The sequence below is a fragment of the Callithrix jacchus genome, chromosome 2 (genome assembly GCF_049354715.1).
Source record: "Callithrix jacchus isolate 240 chromosome 2, calJac240_pri, whole genome shotgun sequence".
Lineage (NCBI taxonomy): Eukaryota > Metazoa > Chordata > Mammalia > Primates > Cebidae > Callithrix > Callithrix jacchus.
Genome location: NC_133503.1, coordinates 200,982,162 through 201,008,801, shown reverse-complemented (window position 1 = coordinate 201,008,801; position 26,640 = coordinate 200,982,162). Strand labels below are relative to the sequence as shown.

The following is a 26,640-nucleotide window of genomic DNA, read 5'->3' as shown; positions in this document are numbered from 1 at the left end:
TATAAACGAAGGCATGAGAGCTCAAACTGTTTTCAATAAAATTAATGGCATCCCAAGACAAAGCTCAAGGATATTCCTAAGAGAACAAAAATACCAGGACTTAACAAAGTCAAATGACAAAATCTTGCATTACATAAAAATTACCACATTTTCAGATAAAAGGGAAAACATGTTCCATAAAAAGAAAATAAACAATTGAAACTGACCCGGAACTAACACAGGGTTTAGAATTAGCAGATAGTTTTAAAAGTTATCATAAATGTACCTATGTTCAAAGTACTAAGTAGAAACATGAAAGGCATTTAAAAGATCCAAATCAACTTTTAGAGATGAAAAGCGTAATATGCGAGATTGTAATATGTGAGATTGTAAAATGCACTGGATAGGAATAATGGCAGATAAGAAGAAAAGACTAGGAAACTTGAAAACACATCACTGGAAACTAAATGAAACACGAGAAGAAAACTATGACTTAAAGACACATCCAAGCACTGGTGACCTCTGGAAAACATCTAAACAGAATAGTGTGTAAGTAATTAAAATCCCTGAAAGGAAAGAGTATGAACCGTAAGGAGGAAGAAGAGGAGAAAAAGGGAAGAAACAGTGGAAAGGAAAAGACAAAGTAGAAAGTAAAATAACCATATCTTTTTCTAATTTGCTAGAAACTAGAAACACACAGATTCAAAAACCTCGACAAAATGAGAATGAGAAGCATAAAGAAAACCATGTCAAGACATTTTATAAGGAAACTGCTCAAAACCAATGATAAAGAAAAAGACTTAGAAACAACGGGAGAGAAAACTGAGTACCGAGGAAGAACGTAGTTACGATGACAGCAGGTTTCTTTGGAGAAATGACACAGCCAGGAAGACGGTGGACCAGCATCGTTAAAGGACTGAACGGAAAAGCTGTTCGCCAACGGTTTCATACCCAGAGGAAAGATCTTTCAAAAGTAAAATGAAATAAAGACTTTCAGACATAAAAATCTGCGGAAATGCATTACCAATGGAACAGCACTACCAGAAATATTGTTTAAAGTTCTTCTGGGAGGCAGGAAATAACCAGATAGAAATGTGGATCTATGGAAAGAGAATGAGGAATACCAAAAATTTTAGCTACCTGGGAGATACATGAGACCATTCTGATTATTAAGTCCTCTCTTAGAGCACATTTAATAAAAGCTTTCATAAAATATAACGAGTGTAAACTTTAGAGCAAATATGCATTTAAAGTATATGGCAAAACTAGCACCCAAATCAGAAGGAACAAAGGAAAGTCTACTATTGTAAGTTCCTTATGCTATACGTGAAATGTATGTACAAAACATGACTTGAATGTAGACTGCCATAAATTAGAAATTCATATTATTAAACAAAATACAACCCCACCAAAGTAACAAAACAAGGTGTTACAGAGAATAAAAAAATATTGATATAAAATGAAATCATAAATATGTTAAATTATTTCAAAAGATGATATAAAACCAAAAAAGGAAATGAAAAGCAAGTGGGACAAATGAAATACAAATGACAAGTTGGTCAATTTATACCTAAAGAGATCAATATTCATAGTAATTGTAAATGACCTGAATGCACCCATTAGAAAGCAGAGGTAATCATACTAAAGAAAAAGTCTAAACTCAAATACATATTGACTACAGAAACACACTTCAATCATAAGTACACAGATAGGTTAAACAATTTTTTGAAGTGTTATATCATTCTAACACTAATCCAAAAATGCCAGAAGTCTCTATTAATTTCAAGCCAAGTATATTTCAGTGCAAAGAATATTACCATCAGTAAAAAAGGTCATTCCATTATGGTAAAGTTGTCAATTTACCAAGTGGATGTAGAATCATAAACAGGTATGCACACAGTGAGAGCTTCAAAATACACAGAGCAAAAACAAATAGAACTGCAAATAGAAAAGGAGGAATCAGTAGACATCGCTGGAGATTTCAGTATCTTCACTCAACAATTAAGAGAACATGTGAACAGAAAGTCTCCTGCCTAATACCTATTAAACGGAGTCAATTTGTAGCTTGTCACCTCCCTTCAGTGATTATATCAGAGACAGCTGGCTTCACTAGTAAATTTCACTAACAGTAACGAAAGAAAGTATCCTATTTATACAGAAACTCAACTAGAAAACTAAAGAGCTTTCTCTTTCTGTGAACTGACATTATCCTGACTTTAAAAAAAAAAAAGTTAATGACGTTATAAGAAGAGAAAACTACAGACTTCAGGACACGTTAGAACAAAAGTCCTAAGCTGATCTCACCAATTAAATCCAACATTTAAAAATACATCATGATCGAGTGAGCAAGTGAGGTTTATCCCAGGAATACAAGGTGAGTTTAATATTCCAAAATAATTGTGACAAACTGAAAGTGAAAAGTCCCACGAACATCTGAGCAAAAGTAGAAAAAGCATTTCACAAAACCCAGCACCCATTTTTTTCATAAAAGCTTTCCGCAAACTAGGAATAGAAGGTGTCTTCCTCACCCTGAATATGTGTTTAAAAAAAATATATATATGTGACCAGTAATATCACAGTTATGATGACAGATTAAACGCTTTTCCATTAAAATCAGCAGTAAGATGTGAATGTCTTCCACTGCTGATTGGAGTATAAAATGGTGTGACCCTTTTGGAAAATAATTTTTCTCTTTTTTAAAAAGTTAAATCTGTACCTACCATATGATCCAGTTGCTCCACTCCTAGACATTTACTCAAGATAAATGAGTACATAAGCAATACAAATCCTTGTAAACACACATTCACGGCTGCTTAACCCAAAAGTGAAAGCATCCCAAATGTCTATCAACAGGCAAATGGATAAAGAAGCTGGGTACAGCCGCACTGTGGAACACCACACAGCCGTGCAAGGAATGAGCAATTGATGCACACAACGACTTTAATGTGTCTCAAAATAGTTATGCTGAGTGAATGAATCAAGAAAATAAGTACATAGCGCATTATTCCATTTCTATAAATTCTAAAGAAAATAAACTAATCCACAGTGACAGGCAGAAAGCACGTCAGTGGTTCCTCAGGCTTGGGGCGGGGGCTGAAGGATGCCTGCGGCAATTCATAGAGGTCAGGGTTTTCAGCCGAGAGCTCACCTTCTAAAGAAGAAACAGAGTACTTCCTCTAGATGGAAACATGTAAAATCAGATTTAAAAAGGGAGCTTTTGTTTTTATGTGCAAAGTCCAACTTATTCTTGAAAATGTCCTGGAAGCCGTGGTGCCAGTTTACAGCCTCCTGTTTCAGAAAAGCACGGTTTCTGGTAAGGAAGGACAGAGCAGTGGAGCTGAACAGCAGGCGCTTAGTAGCTATATCCGTGGCTAGGAGAGTGACTTGAGCTTCACAGTAAGACTCGAATCTGAAGAAGCAGTTCCAAGTGTGTAATAGAATGGTGGAGGGCAAATTAGTATCTACCTCTCAGAACTAAATCCAGGATCCGGCAGCCCCCACAGAGTGCTCTGGGAAAAAGGACAATAATATTTTCTTGTGCATTTTAAAAGCAATAGACAGTTCTAAAATTGTCAAAGTCGGTGGGGACATAAACCTAGCTAGGGCCAATGATTCTCTCTTCAACTGTGAAAAACTGTAACTCGAGAGAGCAGAGAGGGTAAAAAAGGAAGTGCATCCCGGCGGTTGCACAGGGTGTGGAATATGTCCTTATCGTAGCTGTTTACCTCACAATGAAACATGAATACAGATTCCTTAGACACAGTAATTAATGGGTCACATATGCAACACTGGACCAGACTAGCCTCTCGGGTGGCTCTAAATATGACAAAATGTCAAAGCCCATTAATGGTCACATTTAGGATCTCAGTTGCTGCCCAGCTGGGACGATGAGAGCATTCCCCACGGAGGAGTATCATCCTCAGCCCGGAAACAAAGACACTCTGCCTTTCCCAGAGTGTCTGGTCATGTACTGAAACTTCTGGAGACAGGAGACTGAGATAAATTGACTATGTTATCCATGATTCATAAAAAAAACAGTGCCAGAGTCTTGAATAAACCTCCATGTTATTAGATAAACTGATGCATCCATCATCGGAGAGATTAGCTAAGCTTTGATAATAGTGGCTGGACTTGGTTTTGCATTTTTTTTCTATACAACCGAAAATAATTCTTGAAGCGAGAGTGGCTTTAATGCTTTCATGTGAGAAATGCGATGATTTCTGTGTGGTTAGAAAGGGAGCTGCCTCTGTGTTCTCTGTTTCTGCATCTGTGCTTCAGTCTGACCCGATCAGACATTTCTCTCCGGTGATAGATTCCACAGGGCTGAACAGACAGCCTCGAGCTCAATTCCGTGGACAAGGCCACATTTGTGGCTAGGCACATTTTCTTTCACGGACAAAAGAATTTGGTTAGCAGAAGGAAAAAATAGAATTTCCTTACATACGCACGACATACACACACACACAAAACACACACACACGTGTGCGCACACATGTACACATTAGAAATGTTGGGAACATGAAAACACCCTTCTTAGTCTCTTTTCTGCCTAGTGGCTTTGGATTGTTGCTCCGTAGGATGCAATATGATCCATCATAATCAATAATCACAACACCTGAAATGCTAACACCCGAATTGCCTTTATTTACCTCTGAATGAAAAATAGATGCCTCACCCGCGGAAGCAAGTACTGTCCAGGGACCCAGCCCTGACTGCAGGTCCCATGATTGATTGCTTATAGGCTCCTGGCAAAGCAGGATCCCTCCATTTCAACAGGCCGGGACCCTGACCTTCATTCATTTGCTCAGCCTGCCGGCACCAATTGTGTAGGAACGTATTATGTGCCAGCCACTGGGATGTAGTTTGAGCAAGACTGGTGAGGATGGTCCTTGTATGGAGTCACATTCTTGTAGGGAGAGAGATAGCAAATAAATAAACATATAAACACTGCAGTGATGCAAATACAGACTGGCAGTACACACTGTGCAGAGACTTTCCTGAGGTTATATGGGGCACTTGGGGAACTGTCACCCACTGGGTAGCCAGGAGGTGCCAACGGAGCTTAGGTTTGAATGGTGTGATGGTGTCAACGCAGAAGCCACAGGTGGATGGTGGACAGAGGAACATTTCTGGTGGGGAACAGGCACGTAGTAATCCCCTCCTGTGCGTTTGGGTGGATCTGTGACTTGACTTCAGACAACAGAATGTGACCGAGGTGACAGAATGACAATTCATGATTGTATTTTATTATAGAAGAAGCCATCGTAGCAGGCTTACGCAGGAGACTTTCATACAGGCCTTGTAGAAGCAAGTCACTGTTTGAGAAGACCAAACAGTGGAGAGGACCACATCCAGGAAGCTGTGGGGGCTTTTAGATGCTCAGAGCAGCTCCTGAAAAACTGCCATCACTGAAGCAGGGACCTCTGTTCTGTCAATTTTCATGCAAGCTTGGAAAAGGATCGCTGTGAGACCCAGATGCAGGTCCTGCCAAGGGCTGGACTGAAAGCAGTGTGTGATGCTTGGTTTAACACTCATCTTGAGAATATAAAACACTGAATCTCAAGCTCGAGAGACAGAGGGAATTCCTCTGGGAAAAGATGTTGGAGAAATGTTGTTTTTTCCCTAAGCATGCCTTCAACCTCTAGATGCTGGATTCCTACCCACACCCAGGGTCCTGTAGAAAACACGGAGATTAAGTCCTCAACAACTCCTGGCCTAGGAGGAGAGAGAAACTGCACAGGATCCATGAGAGCTTAAGGTTGAAACGCAAAAGTACCATAAAAAAGTAAAATATCAGGGCGGGCGCCTAAGAGGATGGGGGTTCCCCTGTAGGAAGGGCGACCTCACAGGCTTGGCAGAGGAGATGCCCACCTGAAATGCATTTGCAGGGCAGGCAGAGCGGGCTCAGAGAACAAGAGCAGAGCACTTCTGAAACTGGAATTGAGGAGAGAGAAGTCACCAGGATGGAAGAAGAAGCGTAGTCAGCAGCCAGGTTCTGTGGTGGTTAATTTCACGTGCCAACTTCACCAGGTCGCGAGATGCACGGATATTTGGCCAAGCATTGTTCTAGGTGTGTCTGTGAGCGTGTTTCCAGAGGAGATCGGCATTTCAATCTGCGAACAGAGTAAAGGGGACAGGCCTTACCCAATCCACTGAGGCCCTGAATAGAGCAAAAAAGCAGAGGAAGGGAGAGTTCAACATCTCTACCTGACTGCATGAGCTGGGTTATGTGTCTTTTCCTGCCCTCGGACTCTCAGACTCGGACTTACACCATCAGCACTCCTGGAGTTCTGTCCTTCGGATTAGGATTGGAATCATAGTACCCACGTCCTTGGGTCTTAGCTTGCAGACAACATACTGTGAGATTCCTAGCCCCTGTTAATTATGTGCAACACTTTCTTATGATCTCTCTCTCTCTCTCAATAAATAAATAAATGAACAGTAAACAGATAGACACACACATACACTATTGGTTCTGTCTGCTTCTCTGGCAAAGCCTGGCTAACACAGGGCCCATGGGAAGAAGGTAGGAGTGGAGACTGAATGGCAGATGGAGACAGGAGCTCCAGGCCTTGACCTCCGGGCTGAGTTAACTTGCGATCAGGGCAGTGGCCTCCAAAGCCACAGCATGGAGGTGAGGCATAGCTGGGACCCTCCCCTGATGATGGTTCTGCTTCGCTGATAAGGATGGGTTTGGAGTAGTGACGGGCAAGATGCGTAAAGGAAAGAGGGAGAGGAGCTCACCGCTTGCCCTGCACCCTGAACCCCGGTGGCTACAGACATCCAGGTGGTGAGCCACAACAGCAAAGAGAAATGAAGAGAATCGGAACTGCGAAGAGCAGCCGCAACTGTAGACGCAGATTCATGAGTCATCTCGTCCAGACAGATAAGTGGAACCATTCATTCTGTAATGCACAGCCCAGTGGGGGTGTGCTGTAAGCATCATGACTGTGGGCACTACTGATATCAGTTTCCAGACCCTTTTTGAGAAAAGCAGGAAAAGGAGAGCTCTGCAGAACAAGAGCAGTGTGTGTGCTGATGTGATGTGGCGACTTGGCTCAGCTCATCATTTAGTTCTGGGGCAATTTGAATTCCAGGGATAGGATGTCTTGATAATGATCACCTGGTAAAGGCAACATTTATGCTAAGAGTTTCATCTTAAATTCTGACGTATGTTTTTAAAAAATCCGGATGGCTCAAGTCTGTAATCCCAGCACTTTGGGAGGCTGAGGCAGGTGGATCACAAGGTCAAGATATCGAGACCATCCTGGTCAACATGGTGAAACCCTGTCTCTACTAAAGATACAAAAAATTAGCTGGGCATGGTGGCACGTGCCTGTAATCCCAGCTACTCAGGAGGCTGAGGCAGGAGAATTGCCTGAACCCAGGAGGCGGAGGTTGCAGTGACCAGAGATCATGCCATTGCACTCCAGCCTGGGTAACAAGAGCGAAACTCCATCTCAAAAAAAAAAAAAAAAAAAAATCCAGAGTTACAGGGCTGCAACAATTCCATCTGCATGACGAATGGTATGAGATGTGACATTCTAAGTCACAGCCCTGTTCCCTGGGCCGACCCTTGTGACTGATTATCCTTTCCCAGTAAATATGAGTAGACGGCATCAGGAGTTAATTAGGCTGCCTTAAGAGGTGATGCTGGGACATACGTTCTACTTATCAGGATGGGGCTGTTGTTTTCGCTTGCACTGCAGACCGTGACCCTCTGAGCAAAGAAACCCAATGAGATTAACTTGTAACTGTTTAATAGCACATGTGTTTTTAAAGCCAGTCTGCAACAATGATTCATTGATTGGTCATTGAGGATAAGTGTATGGCCACTACTGCCACATCTGCGCACTTACTGGCTGGGGTCTATTGCTTGTTCACACTCATGAGGAGGTGTGGAAAGCAGAGTAAACCCAGTGGTGAAGACCAGTGATATTGTTAGGCAGGAAGCTGAAGATAATGTCAGACTTTAGGAAAGCACTCTGCCGTCCGTAGCGTGAGGAATCTGGGTGAGCCGGTCAGGTGTGAACTGCAGAGTCAAATGCTACAGATATGTATCTGGTGTACCGATGTGTACAATAATAAAACTACATTTCTAATCAACGTTTGTGTTGTTACCATTAAATGTATTTAGCATAAGAAACTTTCTGAGATACATTAAATAGAAAAAAAGATATTGAATGCTCCAGTGACTTTCGGAAACTGATGGTCATTGCTGCTTCTACCAGGAACTGTTGCCCTTTTGTTTTCCCGAGGTCTTGGCTTGAGTCAAAGGCTTATAATTTTCAAGACCGTCATGCATTCTGCTTTTAGATGTTCCTGGCAGAAGCCTCACCTGATGGGGCAAAGCTCTGAGCTCTGAAACAGCTTTGGTACTCTTATGAGAGGGCTCTAGGGATAAATTTCTGTACTGGAAGCCTGGATGGGTGGCCATGAGTAGAGAGGACCCACACTAGTATGTCCTGGAGAAGGATATACCTTGCCTATGACATCTGTGTGGTGGCAGTCAATGTCTTGGCAATGAGAAAAGTGTGAAAATGAAGAAACAGCAGGGCTATGATGCAAGCTGAGAACATAGCTTTGCGTGGCTTCATGCCCTCAGCAGAGCATCTGCTTTGCTCTCCTCCCACTGTGATGTCACAGCAACTGGTATCTATGGGTCAGTTTCACAGGTTGATGGGGTTGCATTTTAAGATGATATAACATCTCCCAAGAAAGCTGCCCAGTGACCAGGGTTTCTGTTGTGTTTCACGTTGCCCTTCTGCTCCTCTGCTCTGCTAAATTGCTTTATATGAGAACCACATCAGTGCCAATGTGTAGCCATGATGCACTGGTGTGAGCCTTCACTCCTGTGTAGCCACGATGCATCGGCGTGAGCCTTGGCTCCTGTGTAGCCATGATACAGTGGTGTGAGCCTTCACTCCTGTGTAGCCACGATGCATCGGTGTGAGCCTTGGCTCCTATGTAGCCATGATACAGTGGTGTGAGCCTTCACTCCTGTGTAGCCATGATGCACTGGTGTGAGCCTTCACTCCTGTGTAGCCACAATGCATCAGCGTGAGCCTTCACTCCTGTGTAGCCACGATGCAGTGGTGTGAGCCTTCCCTCCTGTGTAGCCATGATGCATCAGCGTGAGCCTTCGCTCCTGTGTAGCCATGATGCAGTGGTGTGAGCCTTCGCTCCTGTGTAGCCACGATGCGTCGGCGTGAGCCTTGGCTCCTGTGTAGCCATGATACAGTGGTGTGAGCCTTCACTCCTGTGTAGCCACGATGCAGTGGTGTGAGCCTTCGCTCCTGTGTAGCCATGATGCATCAGCGTGAGCCTTGGCTCCTGTGTAGCCACGATACAGTGGTGTGAGCCTTCACTCCTGTGTAGCCATGATGCATCGGTGTGAGCCTTCACTCCTGTGTAGCCATGATGCATCGGTGTGAGCCTTCACTCCTGTGTAGCCACGATGCATCGGCGTGAGCCTTGGCTCCTGTGTAGCCATGATACAGTGGTGTGAGCCTTCACTCCTGTGTAGCCACAATGCATCAGCGTGAGCCTTCACTCCTGTGTAGCCACGATGCAGTGGTGTGAGCCTTCACTCCTGTGTAGCCATGATGCAGTGGTGTGAGCCTTCGCTCCTGTGTAGCCACGATGCAGTGGTGTGAGCCTTCGCTCCTGTGTAGCCACGATGCAGTGGTGTGAGCCTTCACTCCTGTGTAGCCACGATGCATCGGCGTGAGCCTTCACTCCTGTGTAGCCACGATGCAGTGGTGTGAGCCTTCGCTCCTGTGTAGCCATGATGCATCAGCGTGAGCCTTCGCTCCTGTGTAGCCATGATACAGTGGTGTGAGCCTTCGCTCCTGTAGCCATGATACAGTGGTGTGAGCCTTGGCTCCTGTGTAGCCATGATGCAGTGGTGTGAGCCTTGGCTCCTGTGTAGCCACGATGCAGTGGTGTGAGCCTTGGCTCCTGTGTAGCCACGATACAGTGGTGTGAGCCTTCCCTCCTATGTAGCCATGATGCATCAGCGTGAGCCTTGGCTCCTGTGTAGCCATGATACAGTGGTGTGAGCGTTCACTCCTGTGTAGCCACGATACAGTGGTGTGAGCCTTCCCTCCTATGTAGCCATGATGCATCAGCGTGAGCCTTGGCTCCTGTGTAGCCATGATGCAGTGGTGTGAGCCTTGGCTCCTGTGTAGCCACGATGCAGTGGTGTGAGCCTTGGCTCCTGTGTAGCCACGATGCATCAGCGTGAGCCTTGGCTCCTGTGTAGCCATGATACAGTGGTGTGAGCCTTCACTCCTGTGTAGCCATGATGCATCAGTGTGAGCCTTCGCTCCTGTGTAGCCATGATACAGTGCTGTGAGCCTTTGCTCCTGAGGCAACCTGCTATTAGCTATGGTATTACCAAGAGTAATTCTTTCCAGCATGATTTTATGGATCTTGCTGCATAAGACTAAGCCACTGGGGATGCAGACACACTTTAGCAATAGGCTCTCCCTATGGCAGCAGCCCAGAGGACCAGTGGCCAATTCTGTCATTTCAAATATCTTTCCAATCATTAACTTTGAGTGGTGAAATCAACTATAATTATGGAAATGATACAGGTGATGTATCTATGAATTTGACAAGCTTTTATTTTAGTAAAAAATCTTAGAGCTTTGCTCATAATCCTCTGCATGCTGTTTGTACAACATAGAGTAGTGTTGGGAAATGTAAGTTTCAAACATGCTCAGTACCACTCATGGCTCAGGGGCATACACTGGGAAGATTAAGTGGTTTTGATCTTTAAGATGAAACCTGGGAAAAGGCATATTTTTGATATGGTGTAGAGGTCCAGAGACCTCTCTAGAAAGTGTTTTGCATCCCTTTATGTTCCCTGACACTCAGGCTCTCTTTTGGACAATGAGGAAAGACAGACACGGTGCTAACAACTGGGCTTTGCCAGATACATTAATAGATAAGTAGGAAACTCAGAATTCCAGAGTCTCTGAGACCATGAAGAGACTGCGTGTCCCCACTTACAGTAGGGATGAAAAAATCTTCCAAAGCCCACACCCTCCAAGCCTGCTGGCTTCTCACCCTGTGTTTTTCTCGTTCCTCCCGTCACTCTCCGTAGAGCAGGGTTTATCAACCTCGGCACTGCAGACATTCTGAGTTGAATAATTATTGGTTGTGGGGCTATTCCACATGCTGTGGGTTGGTCAGCAGCACCCGTGACCTGTTCCTACTAGATGCCAATAACACTGTCACCCACTGTGACAAACAAAGTGTCTTTAGACACTGCCAGATATCCCTGGGAGGGCCCTCTGCCCCCAGTTGAGAACCACTGCTCCAGGATAATAATGAAATAATGGATAATAATGACAGATAGGACCATGATGATCAATATCATTCCTGGGCACTTCAACTGCTCCCATTACGTTATCTTTCTGTAATCATTAAAATAACCCATAATAGTCGTGTCATTATTATTATTATGTGATACATGAAGAAACTGAAATGCGGGGATCCTAAGTAACTTTCTTAGGTGAACGAACAGTGGAATCCAAACTTAGAATCCCTGACCTGGAACACGCCGTGCTGCACTGTGATGGGTCACGAACGGGCACAGGCATAAGCTGAGGAAAGGAGACAGCCCTCCCTGTGGCAGGGCACACCGTGCTGTGAATACGGTTGGTGCTTCAAAGATGCTCATAAAATAAAACTTGGAAATAATAAAACTATTAGAAGATATGGCTTGTATGTTGTATTTAAGACTGAACTGAGAGCTTCATTAGCTTTGCAAGCAAGGAAGATAGTGCCTTTCCTAAGGCAGAAGCCTCGTTACTCTGAAGGCTGCTCTACTAAGCCTGGCTTGGGGGGCTGCCGTCAGCTGTGGGGGGCTCTAGGTCTTTCTCCTTCGACAGTTCAGCAGCCAAAAGAGTGTTATTTGGAAAACCACTGCCCCTCCAAGTCTCAAATGTCCTGCCTCCTGCCCACCCAGTGCTCAGTAGCTCACAGCATTCTGCTAATGGATTGTGTGTGTCTCTTTGGGGCCTAAAGGAACAGAGAACTTCATCAAACATGCCTTGCACAGATCTGAGGATAAAATCCTTGATTTGCATTCATGCGAAGCAGGCTCTCGACAAGGAGGCATCCAGGACCTTGGCACACGCCGCTTGCCCTGTGGGGAAAAGAGCTGCGTAGAAAAGTCATTTTTTCCTGTGAGCAGGATGGGTGAGGAGGGAGAGGTATGAGTGCAAGCACAAACATCTGGGAAACATCGAGTCCAATCAAGGGCCAGCCCAGCAGTAAAAGCAACAGGAGAGCAGAGGGTGAGCCGCTCTCTGACCAGGCTGCAATCCCTGTCTGCAGAGGGGAATTCTGAGTTTAGCGTTAGCAATGGAAATAAGCTCTGATCTCACTCAGCCTCCAAGCCAGGAACAAGCGATGCCCACCTCCAAGCCCAGCCCTCTCTGATGCACAGCTCCAGCTGTCATTAGGAAGCAGCATCCACAGAGACCTGCGGAAAGCAGAGGAGGCCACTCGTGGGTGGGATGACTTCAGAAGAGCAGGGTCCAAGGGAGGTGGGCTCCTGACTTCCCATGAGTGCCCCAATCCCACAGGTAGTTAGAGATTTATTACTTTAGCTCAGAGTTTTGTGTTTCCCTTTGAGAAACAGACATGCAGTTAGTCAAGTAGTCACATTAGTTGCGTTACATAGAATTCTCCAGAGAGAACCAATAGGATATATATATAATTGAGGGAATATGTACTATATACATATATATGCACACATACGCCCCACATATATGTATATGTGTGTGTGTGTGTGTGTGTGTGTGTGTGTGCGTGTGTATGCATGTATGGAGAAAGAGAGAGAGAAAGAAAAAGGAATTATTTTAAAGTCATCTCATGCAATTGTGGGAGCTGGCACGTCTGAAATCCATGGACTGGCCAACAGCCTGGGAAGGCAGGTAAGATTCGATATGGACTTCTTAAGTCCAAAATCCTCAGGGCAGCAAGAAACTCAGGCAGGATTTCTCTGCTGCAATCTTGAGGCAAAATTTCTTCTTCTTTGGGAAACCTCAGTCTTGTGAGACCTTTGATGAATTAAGTGATGTTCATCCACGTTACGATAGGTAATCTGGTTTACTTAATGTCTTATAATTTCAATGTTATTCACTTTCACAAAATACTAACACCTCCCCAGCAACATTTATTTATTTATTTATTTATTTATTTATTTATTTTGAGATGGAGTTTCGCTCTTGTTACCCAGGCTGGAGTGCAATGGCGCGATCTCGGCTCACCGCAACCTCCGCCTCCTGGGTTCAGGCAATTCTCCTGCCTCAGCCTCCTGAGTAGCTGGGATTACAGGCACGCATCACCATGCCCAGCTAATTTTTTGTATTTCTAGTAGAGACGGGGTTTCACCATGACCAGGATGGTCTCGATTTCTTGACCTCGTGATCCACCTGCCTCAGCCTCCCAAAGTGCTGAGGTTTGACCAATCAGCTGATCATCACAGCTGAGCCAAGTTCTTATAAAATTAACCATCATACCAGTCACCATGCTTGGACAGATTCTCTCCTGAGAGCTAGTTTAAGGAAAGGAGGGTTCAGATTAACTGAGTGTCCCGGCAGCCCAGCCAAGAAGGGAGAGGGGCACGAATCGCATAGGAGGTATAACACCTTCTGCAAAGTAGTCTAGCAAAGAGGCAGAAAATTATATAAAATATGTCATAATACACGCATGCATGTTTGTGTGTATATCCATGTGTATGTATGGGTATGGTATGTATGTGTGTGTATGCATGCATGTGCATATGTCAACTTAGACAACAGACAAAGGGTCTCTAAGAAAAAAAAATTGTTTATTTGGGAATAAAGCATTCTAAGGGGAATATGCACACCATAGTAAACTATGTGCCTATTCAGGGAAATAACAAAAGATGGGGGGGGGGGATTAAAGAAAAAACAAATTACACAATTGCTTTAGAGTAATTATCCTTGGCTACAAAGATCAGTAGCAAGGGCGTTCCCAGTGCAAGGTGGGACAGGCAGTTGCTGGGCAGAAGTTCTTGCAGAAGTATTTTTTTTTTTTTTTTTTTTTTTTGGCAAGATTGAGATGCCTTTGTGCAAGGTGTGAGGTTTTTGTAGCCATTTTGTTATCAGGCGTGTAGTGTGAGCACTCTCTCTTTCTTCATGATGTCACTGCCTCTATTGGTAAGGGTTTTCTTAATGTTAATGACTCAGACTAAATTTTGATCTTGAGAAATTTCACATACTTGCACATGAATATATCTATGCACATATATGTGTGTGTGTGTCACCTAACAAATTTCAGGGAATGCAGAGAGCAGAGGAACATTTCAGCTGCACCACAGAAATGCAATCAGGAAACTGGAAACTGTACAAATTCTGCAGGCCAAGTAACAAATTTCTTCAAAGACAAAATAGCTAGGAAAAAAGAGTTCAGAAATAATTTATAGGAGTTTTAAAGACATATCAAGTAATCAATATCTTGGAACTAATTTGGATTCTGATACACATAGACTCTAAACAACAAGGAAGCACAATAATGAAACTACTGGAAATATGAACACTGGATATTCACTGGTATGAAAGAATCATTTATTTTAAATATGATTATATGATTATTTTTAAATTCATCTTTACAGACAAATCTGGAATATTTGCTTCAAATTAATAAACAAATGGGCAAGTAGAATGGAGGTCGCCTAGGACAGGACTGGCCACAGTGTCCAAGTTGTTGGCACAGGATAATGGTATATTGAAGTTTAGTATGCCAGTCTGCCTATTGTCATGCATGTTTGGATTCTTCCATAACAAAGTATGTTTATATATAAATGTACTGTGTGTATACACATATGTGCATTGTGTTTATATATATATAAATGCACTGTGTGTACACACATATGTACATTGTGTTTATATATATACAAATGTACTGTGTGTATACACATATGTACATTGTGTTTATATATATATATGCACTGTGTGTATACACATATGTACATTGTGTTTATATATATATAAATGCACTGTGTGTATACACATATGTACATTGTGTTTATATATATATATGCACTGTGTGTATACACATATGTACATTGTGTTTATATATATATAAATGCACTGTGTGTACACACATATGTACATTGTGTTTATATATATACAAATGTACTGTGTGTATACACATATGTACATTGTGTTTATATATATATATGCACTGTGTGTATACACATATGTACATTGTGTTTATATATATATAAATGCACTGTGTGTATACACATATGTACATTGTGTTTATATATATATGTACTGTGTGTATACACATATGTACATTGTGTTTATATATATATATGCACTGTGTGTATACACATATGTACATTGTGTTTATATATATATATGCACTGTGTGTATACACATATGTACATTGTGTTTATATATATATATGTACTGTGTGTATACACATATGTACATTGTGTTTATATATATATAAATGCACTGTGTGTACACACATATGTGCATTGTGTTTATATATATATAAATGCACTGTGTGTACACACATATGTACATTGTGTTTATATATATACAAATGTACTGTGTGTATACACATATGTACATTGTGTTTATATATATATATGCACTGTGTGTATACACATATGTACATTGTGTTTATATATATATAAATGCACTGTGTGTATACACATATGTACATTGTGTTTATATATATATATGCACTGTGTGTATACACATATGTACATTGTGTTTATATATATATGTACTGTGTGTATACACATATGTACATTGTGTTTATATATATATATGCACTGTGTGTATACACATATGTACATTGTGTTTATATATATATATGCACTGTGTGTATACACATATGTACATTGTGTTTATATATATATATGTACTGTGTGTATACACATATGTACATTGTGTTTATATATATATAAATGCACTGTGTGTACACACATATGTACATTGTGTTTATATATATAAAATGTACTGTGTGTATACACATATGTACATTGTGTTTATATATATACATATGTACTGTGTGTATACACATATGTACATTGTGTTTATATATATATATGCACTGTGTGTATACACATATGTACATTGTGTTTATATATATATAAATGCACTGTGTGTATACACATATGTACATTGTGTTTATATATATATGCACTGTGTGTATACACATATGTACATTGTGTTTATATATATATATATGCACTGTGTGTATACACATATGTACATTGTGTTTATATATATATAAATGTACTGTGTGTATACACATATGTACATTGTGTTTATATATATATAAATGTACTGTGTGTATACACATATGTACATTGTGTTTATATATATATATGCACTGTGTGTTTACAAATACATACCCACACACACATAGACACACATGTAAACTAATCTATATTATTTACATGCTGCGTGTACTGTGCATTATACCCAATACTACTATATGTGATCTATGTGAACCATTATGTAATGTATGCAATACACTAATACTGTGTGATGCTGTGGTTGTATAACAACAGCAATGCTCATCTCCACTGATAGGGCAGGAATTGGTACAGAGATTTTGGTTAGTGATTCTTATAATGACCAGAAGGGATTTCACTCATTAAAGTTTCAACAGAAGATGCCAGACACAAGAGGTCATGTTATATTATCTAATTTATATGAAATCCAAGAAGATACCTAGACAGGTAATGCAGGTTGGAGATGTAAGGAAGTTTCCAAGATGCTTCTGCTGATCTTTACTGACCCGGGTGGATGTTACCAGAGGATGCTCATTCTGTGAAACAGGAACATGTGCATGGTGATCCACATATGTTATGCTTTAATAAGATACTTAAATATCATTCTCTTATTGATGTACAAAGAACAAATATTCAGATGATACTACTACATCTAACTAGAACTGCTCAGGTCCCCTGATTTGTAGTTACTTAATTCAGATGCTGGCTTGTACCCACCTATGTTCCCACCAACAGTGCACAAGCCTCGTACAGCTTTGCCAACATGTGCTGTCGGTTGTCTTTCGACAGCCACCATCCTAACAGGTGTGAAGTGGTGTCTTGCTGTGGCTTTGACTTATATTTCTTTATTAGTAATTTTGGGCATCTTTCTACAGACCTGCTGCCCATTTGTATGTCTTCTTTGGAGACTATTTTGAATCCAATTATTATTCTTTTTGCTATTGAGTTGTGTGATTTCTGTATATATTTTGGATATTAATTTCTTATTAGATATATGATTTGCAGATACTTTCTCTCAATCTGTAAGCTGTCTTGTGATGGTTGATTTTTTTTTTTTTTTTTTGCAGTGGAGCAGCTTTTCAGCTTCATGTAGTTCCACTTTATTTTTGTTCCCTGAGCCTCTGGTGTCATTTAAAAAAAAAAAGTCCTTACTGATGGCTGCCAGTGTCAAGGAGCTTCATCCCTATGCTTTCTTCTAGGAGTTTTATTTTTTCAGGCCTTGAGGTCAAGATCTTTAATCTATTTAGAGTTGATTCTGTGTATGGTGTAGAATAAAGGCCCAATTTAATTTTTTTTTTTTTTGCACATGAAAATCATTTCCCCAGCATTGTTTTTTGAAGAGACTATTATTTTCCCATTTGTATTCTTTGTGGAATTGTCAAAAATTAGTTGACTGTATGGTTTATTTCTGGGTTTTCTACTCTGTTTTATTGGTCTATGTGTCTAAAACATTACCCTACTCTTAGTACCACACTGTTTTTGATTACTATAGCTTTGTAATATAATTTGGAATCAGCACATGTAATGCCTCCAACTTTTTGTTTGTTTGTTTTCTTTTCCTCAAAATAACTTTGGCTATTTAGAAACTTTTGGTTCCATTTAAATTGTAGATATTTTCTATTTATGTGAAAAACACCATTGGAATTTTATTAGGGATTTGGGGATTGGTACAGCCATTATGGAAAACAGCATGGAGATTCTCAAAAAAGTAAAATGAGAACTACAATATGATACAACAATTTCTCTGCTGCATATATACACGAAGAAAAATTAAACCACCATCTTGGAGAGTGGTCTTCATTCTCCTATTCATTCCCCCATTATTCACAGTAGCCAAGACAGACAAACAACCTAAGTGTCCGTCAACAGATGAAGGGATAGAGAAATGGTGATATATGAATGAACACCATGGAACACTATGCAGCCTTGCTAAAGAAGCAGATCCTGCCATTTGTGACAACATGGATGAATATGGATGACGCTGTGCTAAGGGACATAAGCCAGATATAGGAATAAAAGTGCCACATAATCTCACTTAAATGTGAATCTAAAAAAAAAGAATAAAACAGTGCTAACCAGGGGCATGGAAGAGGAGGAAATGAAGGCATGCAAATCAGAAGGTACAACCCTTTCAATTACAGTGGATCTAACGCACATCCCAAGGACTATGGTAAATAATATGTTGTGTATTGGAAACTTGATAAGAGAATGATTTCAGGTGCTCTTACCACAAAAAACGGGGATAGTGACGAAAGGTGGTGTATAGGTTAATCTGGTTAACTGTAGCAACCATTTCACTGTGAGTCTGTAGACCTGAACAGCAGGTTCTACTTAAATACATACCATTTTAAAACCCTTACTTATAAATGACTCACAAAGACTTTTCATAATATCAGCTGAGTTAGTCTTTGTACAGTTGTTCCTAAAGTTATAAATTGCTATACAAATTCAAGCTATTATTGTCATATCTATTAATTCAAGGTTTTTGTAAATAATGTATTTATAAATGAATTTATTTTAGTTTGTTAAAAAGGAACAAATTTCAATTTCAAAAAGTGAATGGAATTAAAAGTTTCATGGAGAAGTTTTTAGGCATCTTGGTTTAGATGGCTCCTCTTCAATGAATCTTTTCACATCTAGATGCTTGCCCTTTCAAATTTGTAATGTAAGAGCCATGGATTTATTCTGAGAATGAAATAAGATAATGTATGAGAAAGCATCTGAATTCTGCCTGGCACTGGAATGGAAAACTATACATATTTTAAGACAAAAAAAAAGTTTAGCTCCATCCCTCGGGGATGGTTCATGGGGAAGCTGAGGCAGGGAGGTGCATAAGGAGTCTTTGATCTTCTGTATGATGCTGGTCCACTTCTGTCATCCAGAAGAAGCAGGGCAGTGTTGACAGAATGTTAGTGCATGGCCTGTTGGCTTCAACCTTGTGTCACTCACGTCACCGTGCAATTTAGAAAGTCCTTTCGTTTTTGAGACGAAGTCGTGATCTGCTGTCCAGGCTGGAGTGCAGTGGCTGATGATGGCTCACTGTTACCTCGAACTTCCGGGCTCAAATGATCCTCCTGCCTTGGCTTCCCAATAAAGTAATGTTTTATTAATACTATTTTTGGTTGACAAATAAATAATTGCATGCATTTATGAAGTACAATGTGATGTTTTGATACACGGAAATAATGTAAACTACTAAATCAAGTGAATTAGCATATTTCTCATCTTGCTTACTTATTAATTTTTGTGGTGAGACCTTGAAGTTGATTCTCTCAGGTACTCTGAAACAACAATGCGTTATTGTTGACTATAGTCAACTTGCTGTGCAACAGACCTGAAAACTTATTTCTCTTGTCTAGCTGAAACTGTTCCCTGTCACCTACATCTCCCCGATCTCTCTCCTCTCCCCTATCCCTAGAGGACCCTCACTTTACTAGGAGTTCAACTGTTTAAAATTCCACATATAAGTGTGATTATATGGTACTATATTTGTCTTTCTGTGTTTGGCCTCAAAAAATAAAAAAAATAGAACTACCATATTGTCCAGCAAGCCCACTTCTGGGTATACATCCAAAGGAATTGAAATCAACATGACAAAGGAATACTTAGACTCCCACGGTCATTGTAGAACTAGCCAAGTGCTTTGTCAGCAAGCAAGATATGGAATAAAGAAACCGTGGCACATATACACAACGGTACACTAGTCTCCCTTGAAAACGAAGAACATTCTGTCATTTGCAAAAACATGAACGAACCTGGAGGAGCATATGCTAAGTAGAAAGTCATTTAGGAGGAACAATAGTGTTTTGTGTTTGTTTTGATTTTGTCCTTGCAGGAAAGGGTCAGTTGCTGCAAACAAGAGCGAGGTAAAAGAGGAGCGTGCACTGTGGACATTCTCTCCATGTGGCTCAGCTGTTCCTCCAGGGCGGACATTAGGGTTGATGACCAGGAGAGGCTTGCATGCTCATGGAACCCCATGACCCCCGTCAGTAGCTCTGGGGATGGGAAGTGCTCCAGGAAGCTTTTGTGTCCTGGGATGAACATGGACTGGCCCAGAAATGTTTTCAAGGATTTTGTGGGACTCGAGGGGGAAGATAGATGAAGGCCTCTCTGAAGGCCCTGTCACTACAAGCTGAGGACCACCTTGGGCGAAGACCAGCCCTGACGCCAGCTCTGAACTCCATTACAGCCAAGTGGATTTTTCCCATCTCGAGGCCCTTGGTTGTTTTTCTTAACTTTTTTTTATTTCCAACCTACCTCTAGGTTTCCAGTGGCCTCCTTCAAATTGGTGAGCACCCCTCCCAGTGCAGAGCACGCACCCTTGCTTCTGCCCCAGAGGCAGCCTCTCCCCAGTAAGCCAAAGCCAGGGACACCCTCTGGATCCCTCATGCTCTCCCTGAGATGGACACTGTGCCAAGGCGGGTGCCAGCCTCACCGATTTCTCCATGTAAACAAACACTCCTAAAATTATTGGAAAATTGTTCCTCACACCTTTTATTTTTTAGTAAAAATGTCATAGAAAAAATGTGTGGCTTTCATGCTGTATCCAAGGAAAAGACATTTGGGTTCCTTATTTTCCTTACCAGATGCCTGAATTTTCTAACAACTCACATTACAGGCAGGGGGTTAGTTGGCAGTCAACATACACGCCTGGCTAAAAGCAATTAACTACCTTGTAGACATTTTTCTTTAGTTAGAAAATTCAGAGAGCAGATCTTCACATTTTTACGAACATATGTAATAGTCTCACTTCATCTTATTTATTTTTATATGTTGATACTGTCAAAATAAAAAAAAATCCTCTATTTTTATAATCTGTATGTAAAGGCCATGCATGGCAAGCAGGTGCAGCAATGTCCGTGTACAGCAGACAGCATGTCCCCAAACCAGCCCATAGCCTTGGCCGGCTCCCTGCAGCTGAGCCCCAGACAATGAGTGCCCAATGCTTTTCACCCCCTAATGGTGGAACTAATGAAAATCTCCCACAAGGCCCTTGGCACATTGTCCCTTTCTGTAATGACCTTGGAGACTCTTGTCCTTGGATGATGGTGGACCCTCAAGACAGCTCCTGTCCTGAGTCACTGCAGGGAGGATGAGGCCTGCCCACCTGCATCCTTGTGGATAAGAAAGAAACTGTTTCTTTAGAAGCCAGGGAGGTCTTAGGCTTTTTTTGTTTTATGTCTACCAGTACTGTGGGATGAAAATGCATTCTATTTATAAATAAGTTCAAATTTGATTTTCAAGAGCTTCAGACAGGAACACCTGAAGAGCGGGAATCTCTCGATGTTGGCATCAGGTGTGCACGTGTGTGCTTGAATCCAGACAGAACGCTGATGCAGGGCCAGGCAGTGTCCTGGGGAAGCGATTTAGCTCTGCCCTTCAGAACAGCCATGACCATATGATTGTCACTGTTTGAGATGTGTCATGAGAACTCAGTGAGGTGACACCCGTAAAGTTTTTCTATAACCCTCTAATTCAGTAGCTGTGAAATTAATCTTTTTACTCTGTTATCTTTCACTTTCTCTGCCAGAAAAAAAAAGTCCATCTCCTGAAACAGATTATTGGAAAGAGATGCTTGGTGCCACAAACAAAAATTAGCACTGAGACAAGGAATCTCTTATCACTGAAAGTTTTGCTCCCTGAGCTGCAGAAAGCACACTCTCACTAGCCACCTTGCCACAAGAATACAATGAAGTACAATGAACAACGGAAAAATAGACAAATTTATCCCTCATGCATTTGGGGTCATCTTTACTGCTGTTTCCGATGTCCGTTGGCTGGAGCCAGATCTCACAATCTAAACTAAAACCCAATTGGCTAATAACTTAAAACTTTTCTAAACAGGTAAAAGTAATGAAGAGCTGGGACACACCTGTGAGCACATCCAGCACAGATATCTTGGTGAAAAGTACAAGGACATAGAATGTACTACATGCCTGTAAGCACGGCATGTCTGACAGCTACATAGGACAGAGTTTAACAAAGAGTGATTAGCACACTTATGATTTATTCTTTAACAAGAAAGGAAACTTTAAAAAGGAACTTTTCTACTCCCTACAGAGATCAAGGATGTCATCAGTGCAGCTTCTCTCTTTTAATGATTTGTCAGTATCTTAGAAACACAGAGAAGATGCAGAATGTCTCTATAAGGTCTCTTCCTTGGTGGCTCGTGTGCTTGTCCTCTGTTCCGGGATAAATACCACTTTCTTCAAATCTTAGTTTGGACATCATCCTTCTGAGCCCGTGAGCCGGGGCCTTGGTTCACCATGCTACACCTGCTCCCGCAGCAGCCCCCGCCTGCTCTGGCTTTTACTCACTACCCTGCTGCGAGTTCGCCCACAGCGTTGAGGATCCCTGCACTGAGCTTCGGCCCAGAGGAGAGCCCTTCCTCTCAACATCCTCGCTTCATCCCAGCCCCTGCCACCTGGACAGGGTTTCAGGTGAGAGGAGTAAAGGAGGAAATGGAAAAAGCAGCATCTGGTGCAGATACACTCTCCTTGACCACGTGTGTCTGCAGTGCCATCGTCTAACAGGCACTGTCTTCCAGTGTTGTTTAAATCATGATAGTGGGCTCGTTTCTACAACACTAAAGGGCGTATTTGTTAAAACTGCTTAAAAGTAGTAGAAGGCTTTACTGGCTTTCTTGGTGTGCGTAAAGCATGCTATTTCCACCCTAACCCATGTTACGAGTTGTCTGTGATGTTATTTTTCTTGAAAGTGCAAACAGAACGTTCTAACTGGTTTCTTGCTCTTATTTGGTTTAAGCTGCAGCTGCTTATTCACACATGTGCCAGCGATAGTCAGTGAAGCCATTGCTTTCAGAAGAGCATACACGAATGCACGGACCAACGACCAAACCCCTTCTATCGGAGCACCTAACTTCCTGCAAAAACACATTTCAGGATGGATTTCAGAGCATAATGAGGGAGAGTTGCTCAATACCCCACTCTGACAGTAATCTGCAAATTAAAAGATTTAAAGGTGTCGAAGTCACCTCCCAGGGAGGTGTTTCAAGCCACTGGCACCACCGCCAGGCATCAGTGCATACGGACGAAGTGGCCTCTGTCATTGAGAACATTGTGCAATCTGCTGACATGCGCCACCTTATACACAAAGTGGTCCGATCACGTGAGGCTGCACTGGATCTTGCAGACAAAGGTTTTCTCTGTATTATGGTAAGTTGCTAATACAACAGCAATGCCAATCTGACAGGTCTCCGGACCTTCATTTGGGACATCACCACTGTTGTGCTGTGTAGCATAAACACCCTGGAGAGGCACTTCGTCTACTCAAGCAAAGACGAAAGATCTCAGTAGTGACAGGACACGCCTGATGCTGACTCTTCTCTTTCCAGAACACACGCCCCAGCTCTGCTCCTTTGTCCTGAGGGTCTAACCTAGCATTTTTCTACTGTTAGGGAAAGCAAACTTTATCAAATGACTCAGCCCCTAGATGTTGGAGGGCCTGGATGTGGCAACCCCTTGACAGATGGTGTTGCCCAGGGGCAGTAGCCAGGGGACTGTGAGGTGATGCCACCAGCTGGGGCCGAAAATACTATGAGCGTGTGTGCACTGGCACTCTCCAAATGTTGCACACCAAACTTGTAAATGCCCCATGCATTTGGACGCAGCCAGATGTCCAAACAGCTGATGCACAAATGGGTTTCCGTATTACTTCTCGGCCTGCAACTTGAACATGAGAAGGGCTGGAGGCATGGAGCCCATCTTCTTGCCTGTCAGGCTGCCATCATGAATCTCTGTCATCTCTGGCCTTGGATTCAACTACATACAAGACATTCAAAAGTCCTGGCCAATGGGATACTCATGCCTGTCACTCTGACAGGCATTACACGCATATACAGGGAGAGCTGGGAGAGGAGATGATTCTCCACCTGCCTCTTATGCTTCTGCACATCTTTCCAGGAGAGACACTGGCTGCTTTTCATTTCAGATCATCTTTTTGAGGCTGTCTGCATAGCAAACCACCTTACAGTATAGAGAAGTTGTCTCCCTAAGAGCAGAGGGCAGGCCTACTTCTGCCCAGGAGGATAAAGAGAATGTTTTCCTTCCATGTGACACAGCAGGTGAATCACGTTGTTTGATATCTAATTTTTTTTTTGCAAATTAAATCTATTAACCACAATCAGTAATTCCTAGTAAAAGTTTCCTAAAGGTAACAATTACCTTTTTTTTTTTTTTTTTTTTTTGAGGTGGAGTATCGCTCTGTCACCCAGGCTGGAGTGTAGTGCACCATCTCAGCTCACTGCAACATTTGACTCTCGGGCTCAAGCAATTCTCCTTCCTCGGCCTCCCAAGAAGCTAGGATCACAGGCGTGCACCACCCTGCCCGGCTAATTTTTGTATTTTTAGTAGGGACTGGATTTCACCACATTGACCAGGCTGGTCTCAAATTCCTGACCTCAGGTGATCTGCCCACCTCGGCCTCCCAAAGTGCTTGGATTACAGATGTGAACCATCACACTCAGCCTAAAAAAAATCTTTCTGTCAATAAAAAGCTCAATTACTTTGCAAATACCCACTGCAACAATGAATCCAAAGCCTCGGGGCTGAGCTCTGCTCACTGGTCCCAGCTCCGTGCACAGCTGGGAAGCAGGGAAATCCTTCTAAGGCTTTGGAATGAAAGGGGAGGAAAAGTGAGTTTGGGAAGGACAAGAATTTTCCACGCAAACATTGTTGTTACCCGGTGTGGTGAAGTGGCTAGGCCATGAGGCACAGAAAAAATGGATTTTGTGTGAGAACTGTGTGTGCACGATTCTGGGGTGCTAGGAATTGTTTCCTAGATCTAAACAGTTTAATTTAATCACCTCTTCTGGCACAGCAGCTCTTCAGTTCAGCAATGGAGGGTATAATTTGAGTAGGAAAGAATATTGTTATAAGTAAATCTCAGACTAGAGACATACCCCATTTGGTAGAGTATGATGAGGAAACCGAGGCAGGCTTCCTGGCTTCCTGAACAGAAGGGCTGACACCGAAACCACGTTTTCTGTGGCGATGGCCTTGCCGCGTCACCGCACCGGGCAACAACCATGCTCGCGTGGAAAATTGTCCTTCCCAAACTCACTCCCATTCCCGTTTAATCTCATGGTCTTAGAAAGATTTTCCTGCTTCCCAGCCGCGCAAAGAGCTGGGACCAGTGAGCAGAGCTCAGCAGCGAGGCTCTGGATTCACGGCTGCAGTGTGTATTTGAGAAGTAATTGATTTCCACAGTCGGTGTGAACTGAGTTCACACCGTGTATAGACTTCACCGTACGTGTCAGACGCAGAGCCAGGCAGGTGCAGTGGGTCCCAGGCCACAGCAGCGGAACGGAGGAGGCGGCGCGGCGCGGCCCTGCCCAGCTGCTCACTATCCAAATAGTAATAAGAAGTGCTACTCTCTGAACTATAAACAAAACAAATGCCACATGCCTTATTGAGTCGGCACGCAATAGTAATCTGTTTTCTCTCACTTTGTAAAAATCATTCCATGCCCCTGTGAGATCCTTGAAAGCAAGGCTAACCTGCACTCACGTGTCTAACCGTTTTCTTGAAACGGACCACTGAGTGGGACGCGTGCACGATTTGGGAACACGTCGCTGCGCCCCCACAGTCCCTGCACCCCCACAGTCCCTGCACAGGCAGGGGCGCCTCGGGTGAGGCAGGGGCGCGGTGAGTGGAACCCGGGTCTTCACTCTGCACTGACCTCTGTGCGCAGCGGCTGCCGGTGCGTCTCGGAGCTCCCCCGCCGCGGACCAGCCGTCCAGTGGGTCACGGGGTGGGGGCGCCCCGGCCTCTCCCGGCCCAGGGCTTCCCTGTGGGGATGCTGTGACCACGTGGGCTGCGGCTGCTTCTCCTCCATCTGCAGTTGCGGGTGCTCCTGGGTGCACTCTTCAAAGGCCTCTCTGAAGGCCACCCAGGAGCCCTTTCTCTCGCCTACCAGGCACCCCCAAGTCCCATCGCAGCCCCCCTTCCTTGGCTGGGACCTCTTCTCAGGAAAAGCTCGTGTTTTTCCCCAGCTTCAGTCCACTCCCGAGGCGTTGGGTCCCTCCCCTCTGGAGACAGCGCCCACGCGTCTGTCCAGTCTCCAAGGCCTGGGGACACCCGGGGACTCTCTTGCCCTGAGGGTCCCAGGCCAGGAGGGCGGCCTTTGTTCCCCCAAACCCGGCGACAGGTGCTGTGCTGCCACCTAGGGGCCGCTCCGCGCACTGCAGGCCAGCCGGCCCGCAGTCCCCAGATGCTGACAACCCGGTTTCTGTTGTGCTGTTTTGCTGCTCAATGTTTTAATTTAATTTTTGTGGGTACATAGTAATAGCATATATTTTATAGAGTATCCGAGATGTTTTGATACAGGCATGCAATGTGTTC

General features: G+C 42.9%; 1 protein-coding gene across 6 annotated transcripts in view; it reads right to left on the bottom strand.

Annotated features, from left to right (window-relative positions):
* The window catches only part of LOC128931407 (uncharacterized), a 51,856-nt gene extending 25,478 nt beyond the window's left edge, over window positions 1-26,378 (bottom strand). For 2 of the 6 annotated variants that reach the window (XR_013532702.1, XR_008479772.2), the window contains exon 1: window positions 25,979-26,378. Coding sequence is in view for 1 of the 6 variants with exons in the window: in XM_078365943.1 (XP_078222069.1) it covers window positions 14,350-14,414; window positions 16,719-16,815; window positions 25,979-26,134 (318 nt within the window). In the remaining 5 variants the exon portion in view is untranslated. Of the gene's footprint in view, window positions 1-2,699; window positions 2,835-5,850; window positions 6,093-14,222; window positions 14,415-16,718; window positions 16,816-25,978 lie in introns of those variants that run through there. The other 4 variants (XR_013532703.1, XR_008479771.2, XM_078365943.1 and 1 more) reach the window with 3 other exon arrangements.
* Window positions 26,379-26,640: the final 262 nt, after the last annotated feature.